Source organism: Microplitis mediator, chromosome 4, assembly GCF_029852145.1.
Source record: "Microplitis mediator isolate UGA2020A chromosome 4, iyMicMedi2.1, whole genome shotgun sequence".
Classification (NCBI taxonomy): Eukaryota; Metazoa; Arthropoda; class Insecta; order Hymenoptera; family Braconidae; genus Microplitis; species Microplitis mediator.
In genome coordinates this window covers 1,768,391-1,786,312 of record NC_079972.1, presented here as the reverse complement: position 1 = coordinate 1,786,312, position 17,922 = coordinate 1,768,391, and the positions used below count along the sequence as shown (strand labels likewise).

The 17,922-nt window shown below is 26.0% G+C and overlaps 3 protein-coding genes across 6 annotated transcripts in view; 2 read left to right on the top strand and 1 right to left on the bottom strand.

Annotated features, from left to right (window-relative positions):
* Positions 1 to 17,922, top strand: part of LOC130666608 (uncharacterized) — a 58,316-nt gene that overhangs the window by 33,729 nt on the left and 6,665 nt on the right. The window contains exons 1-3 of one of the 2 annotated variants that reach the window (XM_057467761.1): positions 9,962 to 10,321; positions 13,741 to 14,323; positions 15,175 to 15,417. In XM_057467761.1, coding sequence (XP_057323744.1) covers positions 14,225 to 14,323; positions 15,175 to 15,417 — 342 coding nt within the window. In that variant the 5' untranslated portion in view covers positions 9,962 to 10,321; positions 13,741 to 14,224. Of the gene's footprint in view, positions 1 to 9,961; positions 10,322 to 13,740; positions 14,324 to 15,174; positions 15,418 to 17,922 lie in introns of those variants that run through there. The other variant, XM_057467760.1, reaches the window with a different exon arrangement.
* LOC130666609 (probable serine/threonine-protein kinase irlF) lies at positions 416 to 10,155 on the bottom strand. The gene is made up of 6 exons (XM_057467763.1): positions 9,879 to 10,155; positions 9,135 to 9,274; positions 8,960 to 9,052; positions 8,548 to 8,856; positions 1,420 to 1,485; positions 416 to 1,334 (listed from the first exon to the last, which is right to left on the bottom strand). The coding sequence occupies exons 1-6, from the start codon at positions 10,039 to 10,041 to the stop codon at positions 714 to 716; spliced, it is 1,392 nt and encodes a 463-aa protein (XP_057323746.1). The 5' UTR covers positions 10,042 to 10,155; the 3' UTR covers positions 416 to 713.
* Positions 6,645 to 8,484, top strand: LOC130666612 (uncharacterized). Of its 3 annotated transcripts, XM_057467768.1 has the most exons (4): positions 6,649 to 6,867; positions 7,005 to 7,595; positions 7,678 to 7,888; positions 8,253 to 8,484. In XM_057467768.1, exons 2-4 carry the CDS (start codon positions 7,574 to 7,576, stop codon positions 8,254 to 8,256), a joined length of 237 nt encoding a protein of 78 aa, XP_057323751.1. In that variant the 5' UTR covers positions 6,649 to 6,867; positions 7,005 to 7,573; the 3' UTR covers positions 8,257 to 8,484. The 3 variants fall into 3 exon arrangements, with proteins under 3 accessions (XP_057323749.1, XP_057323751.1, XP_057323750.1); XM_057467766.1 differs by having other exon boundaries at positions 6,645 to 6,867; positions 7,005 to 7,888; XM_057467767.1 differs by lacking the exon at positions 6,649 to 6,867 and having other exon boundaries at positions 6,996 to 7,888.

The following is a 17,922-nucleotide window of genomic DNA, read 5'->3' as shown; positions in this document are numbered from 1 at the left end:
TTTTCAGAGTTTTTTTATAAATAAAAAGACTTCTCAAGCAAAACTTATTCAATTAATTAAAAAGATTCAAGTAAAAAATTACACCGCTACAATGTGGTAAATTGAAAAGAAGGTAAATTTTTTATACAGTATGTTTTTATTAATCATCAAAATATTATTTTTTAAATCTTTTTTTTTCAGTGACATCGAGTTACAATATTTTTATATTATTATTAATATCTATAAACTTTAGATTTATTATGTGAACTTTGCTGCTTTGAAAGATAGAGAAAATAAGTAAAAAAAATAGAAATAGAAAGAAAAATCGAAAAAAAAATGGAAAACTAGCTCAAAATGTCAGAGTACGATGTGACAAACAGAAATAAGTCGAAAATAGTAATCATGAAGAAATTTTAAACCTGTTTCAATAATCTAAAAATAAACGATGAAAATTAGTTTTAATTTTTTTTTTTTAATTTGAAAATTATATTTTGAAATAAGAAACTTAAAAAGAAAACCATTCTAATAAGTTAAATCTTAAAAACTTATAGCTATTAGAAAAAAAAATATGTTATCTCTATAAATCAAAAATTTTTTTTGTGGTGTATAAAAATTAGTGGAAATTTAAGATAATACTTTTGATAGGGTACAAGACGGATGAACAAGTTTAATCCAAATCGAATAGAGTTGAGTTTAAAAGTAATAGATTTGGTGTGAAATGCAGAATATGTAAGCTATGCTTCAGGTAATGATCGTCGAACTGTTTTTTTATCACTCTGAATTGCTCGGTCTAAATATCTATTCATAGCCCGTAACTGCAAAACAAAAACTCCCTCAGAATAATTACGCTGTTTTAAAAAATGTTGATAGTGTATAGATAGCAATTCTAATCTCCTAGCATCTAATTCTTCGCGGTTTCCAGTGTTTTTTTGTTTACGAACTACGAGCTTTGAAATGTTATTTACACCCCAAATTGCGTGTGACATTATTTTTATGAATTTGGGCGGATCTGTTGCGTCAAATGCCTTACGGGATTCTGAACTGCGAATGTAAATATTGTCTCCAACATGAAATTCGTCATGTTCAAGATAGTAGTAAGGATTATAACGATCCTGATGTTGTGGTTGCTGCTGTTGTTGTCGTTGGTGTTGTCGTTGTGGTTGTTGTTGTGGTTGTTGTTGTAGTTCTTGTTGTGGTTCTTGTTGTTGTTGCTGCTGTAGTCTCTGCAGGTTTTGGTGATAAGAAGCTACTTTTACTCTATATTCTTGATTCTGGCGTTTTAAATTCTTTATTTCATCATCTTTTTTACGGCTGTCTTGCATTAATCGCATTGTCAACTGTTTAGGCTCAAAATTCTGAAAACGAAATGTATTAAACGATACTATTGAGTGAATTTAATTAAATAAAATTTAATGTAAAAATTAAAAACATTTAGCCTACCGTTATATTTTTTAGAGCTCGTCGATTGCCATTTTGATCTTGATCTGATAATATAATGTTCGGAACCTGTAAAAATGTGATATTATTTAACTAGGTGTAATTTTCTATTTTTGTTTCGAAGAGTAAATAACAATTGAAAAGAAAGGAATTAAAGTCTTTGTTTTTTTTGACTAATGTAAATTTTACAGAAGAATTAATAATTTCTTTTGTGTATTTTTAATAATAAAATTGACAATTAAATAAATTCATTGAATTTATGAACTATTAATGCTACAATTATTTTTTATAAGCCTGTAATGTAAGCAGGTTTATGATCTGAAATATTATTAATAAAACTATAAATTCATATTTACTTGAAATAACATCTTAAGTTTCACCATAAATAACTCTGTTCAAGTGAACTTTAATAACTAAATGCTATTTCGAATTTATTTGTACGATTTATTGTCCTGATTAAGAAATCTAATTTGGAATGATTTGAGATTACGTAACTCTTAATTATTTTAAATCATTTCAAATCGACTCAATTATTTTACTTTCGAGGATAAATTTTGGAACGAATCATTTGAAATCATATTGAATTAAAAAATAACAAAATATCCTTCTATGATTTAAAATTATTTGAAATAATTCTAACTCTCGATTTTTGAAAATCGGGTTGAAACCAATAACTTCCCAGATTTTTTTAAAATCGTCAATTTTCTCAGCGGGATATTACTATCATTCCAGATCGCACTCCCTTCTCATAGAGTTTTGAAATGATAAGTTTGATTTTCGTAAAGGTTTTTACATAACCGAGACACAATTAATTTTAGTTACCTAAGAATTGCTGGGAAATTTTAAATTTTAATATTTTTAAAATAAAAATAAATAATTTTCAATTTCTGTCTCGCTTGTCTTCGAAAATTGATTAGATTTTTTCATTTTAATTTCGAGCGAGCATCCAATCTTAGTTTTCTAAGAACTGCTGGGAAATTTAAAAATTAAATATTTTAGAAATAAAAATTCATAGTTTCCAAATTAAGTCTGATATTGTTTAAAATTAATTCCAACTATTTAATTCTAATTTTAAACCAGCATCCATTTTTGGTTTCCTAACAATCGCTGGAAAATTTTTAAATTGAATATTCTAAAACTAAAAACATATAATTTCTAATTTAGCCTCTGATGTTTTTAAAAATGAATTCCAAGTATTGAATTTAAATTAGGAATCTAAGAAAAAATGCTTGCTCTAAATTAAAATGAGATACTACAAATAATTTTCAGAGAGACTGAAATTGAAAAATATTTATTTTAATTTCTGATATTTTAATTTAAAATGTGCCAGCAAATTCAAGGAATAGATGTTGGTTTAAAATAAAAACTAACAACTTGTGATAAACTTTTGAAAAAATTAGACTAAATTTAGAAATTATTTTTTATTTTTATTTTTTAAATCTTAAAAATAAAAATTTTCCAGCTGTTCTTAGGAATCTAAGAATAGATGATGGTTTAAAATATACATTGAATACTTGCATTCCATTTTTAAAAACATCAGAGACTGAGTTTGGAAACTATTTATTTTTATTTTGAAACTATTAAAATTGTAATTTTTTTTAAATATAAATCAATAATTTCCGAATTCCGTCTGATGTAAAAAAAATGAATTACAAGTATTTAATTCTAATTATAAAACAAGCATTTATTCTTAGTTCTCTAAGAACTACTGGAGAATTTTATAATTAAAGATTTTAAAAATAAAAATAATTTCAAATTAAGTCATACTTTTTTAAAATCAATTACAAGTATTTAGTTCTGATTTTAAACCAACATCTATTTTCAGTTTCCTTAAATCTGCTGGCAAATTTAAAATTTAATTATCAATAGTAAAATTAAGTCATTTTCAATTTCAGTCTCCCATCTTTTTAAAATTTATTAGAGTATCTCATTTTAATTTCGAGCGATCATCTACTCTCAATTTCCTAAAAACTGCAGAAAAATTTTTTAATTTTGTATTCTAATAATACAAATGAATAATTTCTAATTCACTCTCTCATGTTTCTGAAAACAAATTTTAAGTATTTAATTTTAATTAGAAATCTAAAAAGGAATGCCGATGGTATAAAATAAAAATTAAACACTTCGAATTAATTTTCTGGGACATGTGAAACTGAAATTGAAAATTATTCATTTTAATTTTTGACATTTAAATTTAAAATGTGCCAGCAGATTCAAGGAAACCGAGAATAGATGATGGTTCAAATCGAAATTCTAAAAAATATCTGAGAATCAATTTGAAACTATTTATTTTGATTTTTAAAATGTTTCATTTGAAAAATTTCCAGCAGTTCTTAGGAATCTAAGAATAGATGCTGGTTTAAAATTAAATACTTGGATTTCATTTTCAAAAACATCAGAGACTGAATTCAAAAATTATTCATCTTTATTTTCAAATAATTTAAATTCAAATTTTTAAAAAATATAAATATATAACTTTAGAATTTAGTCTGATTTTTTAAAAAATTCAGTACAAGTATTCAATTTTTATTATTAGCCAGCATCTATTCTTAGTTCCCTAAGAACTGCCGGTAAATTTTTAAATTAAATATTCTAATAATAAAAATAAATGATTTCTAATTCAGTCACTCATGTTTTTGAAAATGAATTTCAAGTATTAAATTTTATTTTGGAATCTAAGAGTTGGTACTGGTATTAAATAAAAATTAAACTCTTCGAATTAATTATCGAAAACATCACGGACTAAAATTGAAAATTATTTATTTTTATTTTCAAATAATTTAAATTTAAAATTTCCCAGCAGTTTTTAGGAAACTAAGAATAGATTCGCTCTCGGAATTAATATGAGATACTATAATAAATTTTCGAATACATGAGTGACTGAAATTGAAAATTATTCATTTTAATTATTGACATTTAAATATATAGTTTGCCAGCAGTTTTTAGGAAACTAAAAATAGATGCCGGTACAAAATCAAAATTAATTACTTGTAATAAATTTTAAAAAATTTCAGACAGACTGAAAATTATTCATTTTAATTTTGAAAACATTTGAATTTTAATTTTTTAATCATAGATGTAAATAATTACCGAAACCAATCTGATATTTTTTTGCAATTAATTCCAAGTATTTTATTCCAATTTTCAACCAGCATCAATTCTTGATTTTGTAAGAACTGCTGGAGTATTTTTAAATTTAATGTTTAAGAAAGTAAATAAATCAATTCAAATTCAGTCTCTGATATTTTTTTAAATTAATTCCGTATTTAATTTTAATTCTGAGCCAGAATCTATTTTTAGTTGCCTTAAACCTGTTGGGGAATTCGAAATTTCATATTCTAAAAATCAAAAATAATATTTTCAAATTAAGTCTTACTTTTTTAAAATTAATTCCAAGTATTTAATTTTTATTTTAAATTAGCACCTATTCTTAGTTTCCTAAGAACTGCTAGGAAATTTTAAATTCTAATATTTTAAAAATAAAAATAAGTAATTTCCAAGTTCAGTCTGATATATTTTCAATTTTATTACGAATACTAAATTTTGATTTTATACCAGCATGTATTCTCCTTTCCCAAAGAACTGCTGGAACATTTTTAATTTTAATAATATAAAAATCGAAATACCTAACTTTTAAATTCAGTCCCTGATGTTTTTGAAAATTAATTTAAAGTATTCAATTTTAATTTTGAGCCAGCATCAATTCTTAGTTCCCTAAGAACTACTGGAGAATTTTAAATTTTACTATTTTAGAAATAATAATAAACAATTCCCAAATTAAGTCTGTTTTTTTTTTTTTAAATAAATTTTAAGTATTCGAGTTTAATTCTGATCCAGCATCGATTTTTAGTTTCCTTAAAACTGCTGGCTAATTTAAAATTTAAATATTTTAAAAATAAAAATAAATAATTTTCAAATTCAGTGTGATATTATTTTTAATTTATTACAAGTAGTTAATTTTGATTTTATACCAGCATCTATTCTAAGTTTCCTAAGAACTGCTGGGAAAAAATAAAATTCAATATTTTAAAGATCAAAATAAATGATTTCAAATTCGGTCTCTGTTATTTTTTAAAATTAATTACAAGTATTCAATTCTGATTTTAATCCAACATCTATTTTCAGTTTCCTTAAATCTGCTGGCAAATTTTGAATTTAAATATCAAACGTTAAAATAAGTCATTTTTAATTTCAGTCTCCCATGTTCCGAAAATTTATTAGAGTATCTCATTTTAATTTTAAACCAGCATCTAATCTTTGTTTCCTAAGTACTGCTGGGAAATTTTTAATTTTAAATTTAATCAATAAAAATAAATAATTTCCAAATTAAGTTTGATTTTTTGAAAATTATTTACAAGTAGGTAAATTTAATTTTAATCCAGCATCCATTCGTATTTTCCTAAGAACTGAGAAATTTATTTATTTTAAAAATAAAAATAAATAATTTCGAAATTCAGTCTGACATTCATTAAAATTAATTATAAGCATTTAATTTTCATTTCATACCAGTATCTAAAAATAAAATAATATCGGATTTAAAAAATGTGTATCATAAAAAATTAAGAATCAAAACTTCATTTGGACAATTGTTTTATGTCTTGAATAAAAACTTATTCATTTTAGATAATTTCATAATATTTTATAAAGTTTCTGATATATTTTCACGAAACAAAACATATTTTTATGAAACTTTCTACAGCATCATGTAATTTTATAAATCTTTATAAGGGAATACTTTTCACTAAATCTTAATTAATTATTTTATGGTTCTATAAGACAATTTTTTACTTTTTTAGAGCTTTAAGAATTTCGTATAATTTTATAAAATTCCCTAGTAGCTAAAATTTTTTACAGAAAATTCAAAGGGAAGTTAATAACAATTTTGTGACTTTGTTAAAACTTTCATGGAATTCCACAAAGTTATATACAGTTTTATGAAATTATATCTAATCTTTTAATTTTAAATAATTTAATATAATTTTATGAAACTTTTCATTATTTCATTCTGAAAATTCCTTGAAATAATAATAGAAGTTTTATAAAATTTTATCGATTATCAGAACGTTTAGAATTATTTGATATAATTTAATGAAACTTTATGCAATTTTATGGAATTTTAATAATAGAACTTTTAAAAATGTAAAGTAATTTTACAAAAATTCAAATCTTTATTTGGAAATTTTGTAAGTTTCAGAAAAAGAAATTAAGGGGTTAGGGGTAGTCAGAATTTTCAAAAAATCGATTTTTTTTTTTTTGCATTTTCTTAAAGTATAATATTTTTAAAATATTGTGTGAAAATTTGAAGTGAATCCGACAAATTCTTTTCGAGTTATTTAACAATGACCAAAGGACGCTCGGGTGCTACGTGGCATTCGAGAGCAGGTAGCTAGAAACAGCTGCAAGCAACCGACCTTTCGGGTTTCATTGCCATGAATATCTCCCCATTTTAATGTATGTATAATTATATATATATATATATATATATATATATATATATATATATATATATATATATATATATATATATATATATATATATATATATATATATATATATAAATCCTTCTACATATATTCACAATTTGTAGGTAGTACAAGAACTGAAAAATAATTTTTGGTTGCCAGTATACCTGTAGTCGTTGCACTGATCAGTCGATAGTTTTGTGATAAATTATTTCTCAAGTGAATTAAATTATTAACCATGGGACGTGATTCTAGAAAGGTTTCAAGAGAACTTCGGAGTTCTGAAAAAATTAATAAGTCGCGTTCAGTCAAAAGAAAGAATGTTTTTAATCCGAAAACAGCCGAAAGTGATGAAAGTATTCAGAGTACATCTTCTAAAAAATTAAAACAAAACACTGAAGATGATGTACCTGAAGACAGCAGTACTGAATTTCGAATAATAAATTTGATGAAATTCGAGTGATGAAAAACCGAATCATGATATGTGTCCAAAAGGCGAAGAATCTTGGTGCTCTTACCAGCGCGCTGAAGCAAGAGGAGAGCTTGATACCTATTCTCACGATTATTCTCCCTTACCTTCTGATGTTTTAAAAGCTATCAAGCCTATATACGAAGGTCTTAGTAATGAAAATTTACTTTCAAGATGTGTAGGTGGATTCAATCAGAATAATAATGAAAGCTTTAACCAACTAGTATGGAAAATATGCCCAAAAACGGTAAATACTAGTTTTACTGTCGTACAAATAGCTGCATACGTTGCTATGTGTATATTTAATGAGGGTATAAATTCATTATTAGTCTTGATGAATACACTAGGACTTAATTGTGGGCCTAATTCTCATCGGTATGCAGAAAGAATGGATGCTGCACGTATCAAAGTAGCAGATAAGCGCGCTAATGATAACACCCGAGAAGGTCGATTGCAACGTAGGCACCAGCAAATCAATATTTTGGAAGCTGCTATGACGGCTGAAGAGCTATTATATGGTCCAGGAATAGATGACTCAGTGTAAGTTATTAAATAATTCTTATAATTCGACATAAATCCATAGCAAAACTTTAAATGCGTTTTTCTCAAAACTATGTTTTCTGAACTGGTGATCACTGTAACTTAAAAACTGCTCGGTAGATTTCAATAAAATTTATTGTACTTTTGAAATACATTAAAAACTCGTGCCTGATCGAAGGATTTTTTTTTTTTTCAAAAATTTCGATTTTTTTTTAACAATAAACTGTCGGTTTTTTTCTCGAAAATTTGAAAAAAATTTCCTGAGGCCTCCATTTTGTTAATTTCGAAAAAAAAAAAAAAAGCTTCGATCAGGCACAAGATTATCTATTAATAAAACTAATTTTTCTTGTCCGATTGATTTTAGATGAATCTCCAAGGACTTATGATGATCACCGCAAAGGACTTCGGGAGGAACGGGCTCTACAAAAACAGCGATAACTTTTTGAATTATTAATTTTTTTTTTTGAAATTTTCGTGAAGTCAAATCGAAACGTGTTCTAATAAAGCTATGTTTTTATTTTTGTCAAATAAAGTAATTAACTACAAAAAAAAAATTATTGAAAATCATCATTTTTTCAGGCCTCTGAGTACCCCTAACCCCTTAATGATTTTTTTTTTATTTTAATCTAAAAACTCTAGAAACATGTAAAAAAATTTACCTCATTACTTGCGGGTGGTGCTATGGACTCTGAATAACTAACTTCATTATTGTTAATTATTTTCACGTTTGCCTCAATATGTTTGTGTTGGGGTTCACCAAACATATCATCTTCGCTGTCTGAATCGGGAATAATTGATCGGTTTCTGGTTTGGGAGATGCCATCAAGCTCAGCATGTCTATCTTCTATACTATCATTGACGAGTATGCCAGACGGATCTTCATTGTCTAATAGGCTTTGTTCTTCTATTTGGTCATCATTATTAAATATTTGTTTATTTTTATCATCTGAATTAAGTCCAATAGAAACCTTCAACAAGTTCATTGATAAAATATTTGTCAAAATAATGGGAAAAAACAGGTGCAGGGGTAAATTACTTAACAATCATTTTTAAAATCAATTGAATACTTACTTTTCCTTCGGAACTTTCCCTATTATTTTTATAAGTTGTTATTATGTCTTCGACCTTTTGTTTTTTAGATTTAATTACATTTTGCTTTTGTTCCTAGATACGAAAATAACAATCTTTTAAAAATAATACTTTTATGGGACCTATTATTTTTTAACTTAAGAAATCATATACTTACTTTCCTTGCTGCTTTAAGCCTATTGACTAACGACTGATCTTCTTCGTCATCATCCGAAGACGATGATTCTAATGATGACGGATTAGTAACAACAGGCTCTCGAACGCGAAAATTCGGATTGGCCAGTTTCTCTTTTGAATCTGAAATTTAATTGATCATATGTTAGTTTACAAATAATTAATTATAAGTATCTAATCATTTTTAAAATCTATAAAATGTAGTTAAATAAGTAATCATTAGCCCGTAAAATCCGAAAATTATGACACAATCTCCCAAACATTATCAATGTTGAAGTTCTTTTAAAAATTACTTGCTTTTATATTTTTATTATTACAACACTAATAGAATTTTAGTAATTAAATATAACCAACGTAAATAAATATGATATAATTAAAACAATAACAACTAAATAAATGCTCAACCCAGTTCAATTTTTACCACGGCACGTATCACTATTTTAAAATTTATATACGGCATCGGAAGTTTATGTTATTGAAATTAATAAACATTTATACGTTTTTGTTTTGTTTCTTATTTTTTAAAATAGAAAAAAAAATATTTTTAATAAATTGTATTTATAATTTTTCAAATTTTATATATATAAAATTTTCCTTTCGATTTTTTTTTAATACAAAAAAGTTTTAATTTGTAAATTTTGCGATAATGACAGGTTATTCTATTTTTATAAAAATTTAATTCTGTTACGCATTACTTAACTAAAAATTCTATTTTACTTTTACTTACTTGAAACATGTAATATTAAGCATCTACATTTTTTTCTACCATCATTGTAACGATATACACAGTTTTTTGTATAAGCGCCGTAATCACTGAATTTTTTTATGTAACAAGTTTCAACTACTGCCTTTTTATCTTCTTTGGGTATTTTTATTAAAGCGTACTTCATTTTATAAATTTTTTACGTTATAATTAATTAATAAAAAATACAACACAGTGCTAACTGGCTAGATGCGCTTTACACTACACTTAGACTACAACGTGAGAAACTAACAAGTGAATCTCTTTGTGTCGTTGAACTAAATACTTAAACAAACAACCAAGTTGCCCCACTACTATAGTGGCACGTGCCGTAGGCACGCGTCGAGACTCAACCTACCACAAATTTAAAATCGCTGCAATGAATCCAGTCGATGCGCACGAAAAAATGGTCAAAGATCGTTTTCTCGGTAGGTAAAGACCGATTGTCAAAAATTTTTTTTTCAAAATACATACTAGAAAAAAAAAATGAGGAAAAAAGTTGACATAAATTTGGAGGGTGATCATTTTTTTTTTTTTTATAAAAAGATTAGATGTAAAATTTTTTGGGGTTTAATAAAGAACAAAATTTATATTAAACGAAGTCTCTACGACGAATTGTTGCTGAGATAAAAATTATTGAAGCGCGAAAAATGAAACAGCGCGTCATTTATTTTCCGCGCGCATATAAACAAAAGGCTGTAACTCGGCAGCAAGTCGATATTTTTACAAATTTTTTTATATTCTCTTAGTAAATCATATATCAACTTTTAAAAAATTGGTAACTTCCAAAAAAATTTTTCGAATTTTAAATTTAAAAAAGGAAAAATCACTTTTTGTTAAATAAAAAATAGAAAAATAAATTAAATGACCTGATGGATAATTTTGTTTGAACGATTACCCAAACAATTACGGGTAATGACATTCAAAATATTTTTTTTTTTTCATAAAAAAATGCGTTATGGAAAATTTTGGAATTTATCAACAATTAAAAAAAAAATTATTTTTTTTTTGATACGACAAAAATTCGTCTCGCGAAATTTTGGATCGAATGCTATATACGAATTTTGGTCGATTTCTTGAAATTTTTCCTTTATAATTTTCAGTATGAGGACATGGAAAATTTCTTGCTGCGGGACTTAAAAAAAATTGGACCTCGGATATCTGTGGGGATTGCTAGAGAGAGAAAGTGGGCAAAAGACGTGTAGTGTCTTTCTCTAAAGAATTACATCTGTGCGTATCCCCATGGACAGATTGTTTTTTTTTTTTTTTTTGTTTCTTTTTGTCTGTAACGACTGAAATTCTGTTTTTCATCATTTTTCATTTTGTTATAAATAATATTATCAAAACTTCATAAAAATCGTTCCTACAATATAGGTATCAAAAGATTGCAAATTTTCTGAATTGGAAAAATAACTTATCGTGAGAGAACTTTTTTTTTAAAGTTTATTTCCTTGTTTATAAAAAATTTATTAACAAATTTGAAAAAAAAGAAATCGTTCCTACAATGTAGGTATCAAAAGATTGCAAATTTTTTTAATCAAGTTTGATCCAATTTTGTTAATTATTTTTCATGAACAAGGAAATAAACTTGAAAAAAAAGTATACTCTACACGATAAGTTATTTTTCCAGTTCAGGATATTTGCAATTTTTTGATACCTACATCGTATAAACGATTTATTTTGAAATTTGTTAAGTAATTTTTTATAAACAATGACATAATGTTTAAAAAAAAGTTCTCTACACGATAAGTTTTTTTTTAGATTCAGAAAATTTGCAATCTTTTGATACCTATATTGTAGGAACGATGTATTTGAAGTTTTGACAATATTATTTATAACAAAATGAGCAATAAGAAATGATGGAAAAGAGAATTTCAGTCGTTGGAGATGAAAAAAAAAAAAAAAGATCATAATCTGCCTGTGGGGATATGCACAGACGTAATTCTTTAGAGAAAGACACTACACGTCTTTTGCCCACTTTCTCTCTCTAGCAATTCCCGAAGATATCCGAAGTCCAATTTTTTCTAAGTCCCGCAGCAAGAAATTTTTTAAATAATTGTTTGAGTCATTGTTCAAACAAAATTATCCATCAGGTCATTTAATTTATTTTTCTATTTTTTATTTAACAAAAAGTGATTTTTACTTTTTTTAAATTTTAAATTCGAAAAAATTTTTTGGAAGTTACCAATTTTTTTTATGGTTGAAATATGATTTACTAAGAGAATAAAAAAAAAACTTGTAAAGTATCGATTGGCTGCCGAGTTACAGCCTTTTGTTTATACACGCGCGGACAAAATGACGCGCTTTTTCGTTTTTCGCGCTTCAATAATTTTTGACTCAGCAATTATTCGTCGTAGAGACTTCGTTCAAAATTCATTTTGTTCATTATTTAATCCCAAAAGCAATGATACTAATTTTTCTCGATAACTTCTCAATAGTTTTAACTTCAAAATCAAATATAAAGTACTTAAAATTAAAATCAAGGGCTGAAACTTGCAGGGAATTTTTTTTTCAATGTCTACAACAATATTTTCAAGTGGGAGTGAAAAAAAAAAAATAGTCGTTCAAAACGAATTACCCTAATACATATATACTAATATAATTTAAATTACTCACACAGTGTGAGTCACATTGTAGTGTTACGTATGTAGCGTATCCACTCAGGGTTGCCAGATTGGGCTACTTATCGCGGATTGAGCTATTTTTAATGTTTCAGAATTGGGATCAATATTAATCATTATTTTTAAATACTATTTTAATTTCCATCTGCCAATGACTCGAATCAAACATTATTTCAATTCAGTATGTACATATAAAAATATTGTGTTTCTTTTAAGTATGTGCTATAGCACAGAGACAACTTTAAGATGTCTTTTAAAAGGATAAGACGAATTTTTTTTTGTTTCAGTCACCTTTTTTGGTATAAATAAGACATGCAAATGTTAGTTCCGGAGACAGAGAATTTGCGTTGTTTTTCTTGCCTTAAAAAAGACATTTCAATTAAAAATTCGTTTAGATGACTTATTTTACAACTATTTGTAATTTACTTTATGTCGTCGCTTCGCTGATTGAAATGATTCAAATTAATTTGAAATGATTCAAAACAATTTGAAATGATTCAAAATAATTTGAATCGACTAATTTATGGATATACACAGCATGGAGTAAATCATTTTTTTTAATAAGGGTTGTGTCAAGTCTTTTAAGTAGATATTTTTTCGGTGACACAAATTTCTGATCATTTTGTCAACATGTTGATGCCTTATCGATAAGTCAAAAAATAGCCTAAAAACTGATATCTTATAGATGTCATAAAGGCAAGTGTGCTACTTGGGTTATTATGGACACATATACATTCAAACATTTCATTTCTTTCGTCTCAGTTCAGTTCGTTGGAATCTTGGTTTTGAATAGTAATTTTATTTCTTATAAAAAATTATAAATTTAAACGCGCGTGATGATTTCATAATAACTGTTGAAAGTAAATTGTTATTTTATTTTTAACAATCAGATAAAGAAATGTGTATACATTTAATGTTAATCAGAACTTGCGTAACGATATTCTGCTCTTTGCACTAAAAAATAATTAATAATTTGCAAAATATTAATAGAAATTTTAATTCAAATTATTTTTTAATCAAATTTATTCTAAAAACATCCTATCATTTTTCACTACATAAAAAATAATTGCAATAATACTTTTTAAACAGTTGATTTCAATTTATGCAGTAAATTATAGTGTACTTGTATTGGCTAATAAAAGAATAAATTGTAAGCCAACAGAATTATTTTAAACTTTAAAATGATTGGACGACTTGTTTAAGTATTTCTCTACTTTTGATCATAGATGGAGCGAATTGGACAAAAATTTTTTGGCAACCCTGTATACGCTAACCTGACTACAACCTATTGCACCTACTGTTATTGAATTGCTCTCATATTATAAACACGTGCCTATAAAGTGTAATGCAAGTGAACGATGTAACTATTGTAATATAGAAATTTTTAATAATTAAATAATTTAATTACATTATTTGATTAGAAAAAGTTGAATGTCATTTGAGTGAGTCTCAAGTATTATAAAAATATTTTATTTGTAACCTATATAAATAATAGCCGGTACAACGGACTGAAAATTTTTTGTGTATATTATACATCGAGTCTCGTTGTGAGACCTATTAGTGTCTCTCACATTAATGAGAGTTGAATTGCAAAAAAGAAAATGAATAGATTTGTTATTCAACATTAATTTCGTGTGTGATAAATTTAACGTGTAATAAAAAAAATTATTTATTTGTTGTGAGTTATAAGTAACAAAATTTAAATTGAACATGAAGCGAGGCCCATACAAATCGTACCTGGAGCCCGGTGGTGATGGCATTATGCCTCGATCAACATTCTACGACACATTAAAAAAGTTTCGGTGTGATGTAAGTATACATTTATTTGACAGCAATAATCTTTATGATGTTGAACTTCATTACCGAATAAATTTTATAAAAAATTGCACTTACACAAATTTAAAATCTAAAAATTTAAACAAAGTAGAAGGCGATTTTTATAGATGCCGTGACAAAAAATATTGAGTAAAAAAAAATTACTGGCTTGAGATTAAAATTTTTTCCAATATAACAATTTGAAGTGATTTCAATTGTTCTGTAGTATATATAGATAGAAAATTTACATGGCTCTAATTTTTTCAATCAATATTTTTAATCAGTATAGTTTCTTTGTGGTTGGAAATAAGAATAAACGACAGAACGGTGACTTCGGCTACTTTAAATACCTCAATTATTTTGAAATTGTGAAGAGACTACTGTAAAAATAAAGAAAATTACTTACATAAAGTGTGTAAATTGATGTAGAAGTTTTTAATATTTTTTTTTTTTATTGTAACAACAAGACATAAATTGTGAAGAAAACACGTTTTTATTTCAAAATCTCAAATTTTCATCATATATGAAAATATAATAGATATTAAAAGATATACTTATGTTCAAAAATAGATTCCACATGATTTGCAATTTGGCTTTGGTTTTATATGAAAAATATCATTTCTCAATTAAAAAGTGCAATTAAAAAATCACAATTTAAGATAATTAAATTAGTTATACGATCGGTAAAAGTTTTACCGCAAAAAAAGGACTTTTTGTGTCCTTCACCGATAACGTTACATACTACATAATAGCATTACGACAGATACATTTATATTTTTCAAATAATGGTTATTACTTCACCAACTTCATTGATGTCAATAACTTATTGTTTATATTTACTGTAGGCTATAGATGGAGATAATCAAACTATAAGTCAACACGTTGGTGATGATGATACGCATGCGACCGCACCACAGCCTCACAACGCAAACGTCACAAATGACAATTTTTCTTCAATTAAATCTACGACTGAAACTGATACTCCTCTTATCAATCAGCAAACGTCAACTTCCATACATTCTGAATTTAATTTTTGGCTTGATGAAGATGACGATGAAGAATCTTTAAGTAGAGAAATCTGGTTTGACGTAAGTAATTTAGATATAATTTTTAAAAATGTATATATGGGGCATTCCACGCCAAATCGACCACTCTTGACCCCGACCCCTTTTGATTTGGCTGAAAATTTTTTTTCCTTCTACCTCATCAAAATCATTTTTCTGGAAATTTTCAAATTTTTTTACCCGAATCAAAAAAAGTTATGAGTTTTTCAAAAATAAGGCTTTTTTTTTTTCAAATAGCTATTACTTCTGTAATAATTGACTAATTTGAACTTTTTTTTTTTCAGAATTTTTATCTTTGAATGTACTTTTTAGAAAAAAATACAAAAGAAGGAAAAGTACGCCTACTCTGGGATTGGCGGGAAAAATCGCAGAATGAATTGAATTTTTTTTTGAGAAAATAAAAAAAAAATTAAAATTCTTTTGTACTTTTTCCTAAAAAGTACATTCAAAGATAAAAATTCTGAAAAAAAAGTCCCAATTAGTCAATTTTTACAGAAGAAATAGCTATTTGAAAAAAAAGCCTTATTTTTGAAAAACTCATAACTTTTTTTGGTTCGGATAAAAAAATTTAAAATTTCCAGAAAAATGATTTTGATGAGGTAGAAGGAAAACAAATTTTCAGCCAAATCGAAAGGGGTCGGGGTCAAAAGTGGTCGATTTGGCCTGGAATGCCACACACACACACACACACACACACACACACACACACACACACACACACACACACACACACACACATATATATATATATATTAGACTGGTTCAAAAAAATCGACAATTTTTTTTTTCAAAATTCGTATCGAAAATATTGTTCGAGATAACGAAAAAAAGTACTGTCAAAGTTTGAGTTCTTAATATTGATATTAACAACTGGCTCATCGCAATTTTCTATTTTCCATTTAAATAACAGGGGAAAAATTTTTTTTAAACTTTGGAACTTTAAAACTCATCAGCAGATCAATTTATCAAAAAGACCAATATATAATTTTGTAGGAAACTGAGTGCTCTACAAGAAAGGTCTCTTATCATTTTTTGATAAATCTATTTTTTTAAAAATAATTCGAGGTCAAAGTTCAATTTATAGTAAATTTCAATATTTTTTTACTTTTTCAGCGACCTTGAATTAGACTTATTATAAAGTGTTATAGTAACTTTTTTGTAGGTCTTTTTATTTCCTATAAATCATCTCCCTTCAAGTTTTCGGAATTCCTGAACACTTTTGAATTTTTTATGTTTTAATGTCGAATATTTCTAAAAAATCGTGTTTTGGTCATTTTTATTATTCATAAAATCGAATATATTGATTTTTTTAGACCGAAATTTATTAATTTATGATCATAATATTACAGATTAAAATATTGCTTATTTCAGTCAAAAATACCAATTACTATTATTAATTTGTTTGCCATTGAAAAGTTTTTATTATTCCAATAAGAAATTATAATTATCAAATTCATTCCACCATTCAATGACAAAAAAATTAATAATACTAATGGGTATTTTTGACTGCAATAAGCAATTTTTTTCTCTGTAATATTATGATCATAAATTAATAAATAACAGTCTAAAAAAATCAATATTTTTGTTTTTATGAATAATAAAAATGACCTAAACACAATTTTTTAGGAATATTTGACATTAGAACATAAAAAAATCAAAAGTGTTCAGGAATTCCGAAAACTTGAAGGGAGATAATTTATAGGAAATAAAAAGACCTACAAAAAAGTTACTATAACATTTTATAATAAGTCTAATTCTAGGTCGCTGAAAAAGTAAAAAAATATTGAAATTTACTATAAATTGAACTTTGACCTCGAATAATTTTTGAAAAAATAGATTTATCAAAAAATGATAAGAGACCTTTTTTGTAGAGCAGTTTCCTACAAAATTAAATATTGGTCTTTTTGATAAATTTATCTGCTGATGAGTTATAAAATTCCAAAGTTTAAAATAAATTTTTCCCATGTTATTTAAATGAAAAATGGAAAATTGCGATGAGGCCGTTTTTAATATCAATATTAAGAACTCAAACTTTAACAGTATTTTTTTTTCGTCATCTCGAACAATATTTTTGATACGAATTTTGAAAAAAAAAAGTCGATTTTTTTTAATCAGTCTAATATATATATATATCAGGGTGATTCATTTCCGCAAATGTTTTTTTTTTTAAGTGCTCAAGCAAAATCTCAATCTACATCGAAAAAAAAAAAATTCTCACCAAATATGACCTTTTAATTCCAATGCTAAGTGCTTGCCATTTGATTTCAAAGATTTCCCATTTAAAATACACGGAAATTAATTTACTTTTTTTTCAACTTTCTAATACTCAGCTGCGTTTCATGATATCAAGGCGGTTTTAATCGCAAATTGTAGGGCATTTGGTGTTTTTCAAAAGTGCCCATAGTTACTTAGCTGTAATTCCAGCTGTTTCACTTGTGTCCGTTGCGGAACTCATTTTTCCTATGAAATTGACCTTTCATTGCAGAACATAAACCAATGAAAGTACACTAAAAATATTAATAGAAATTT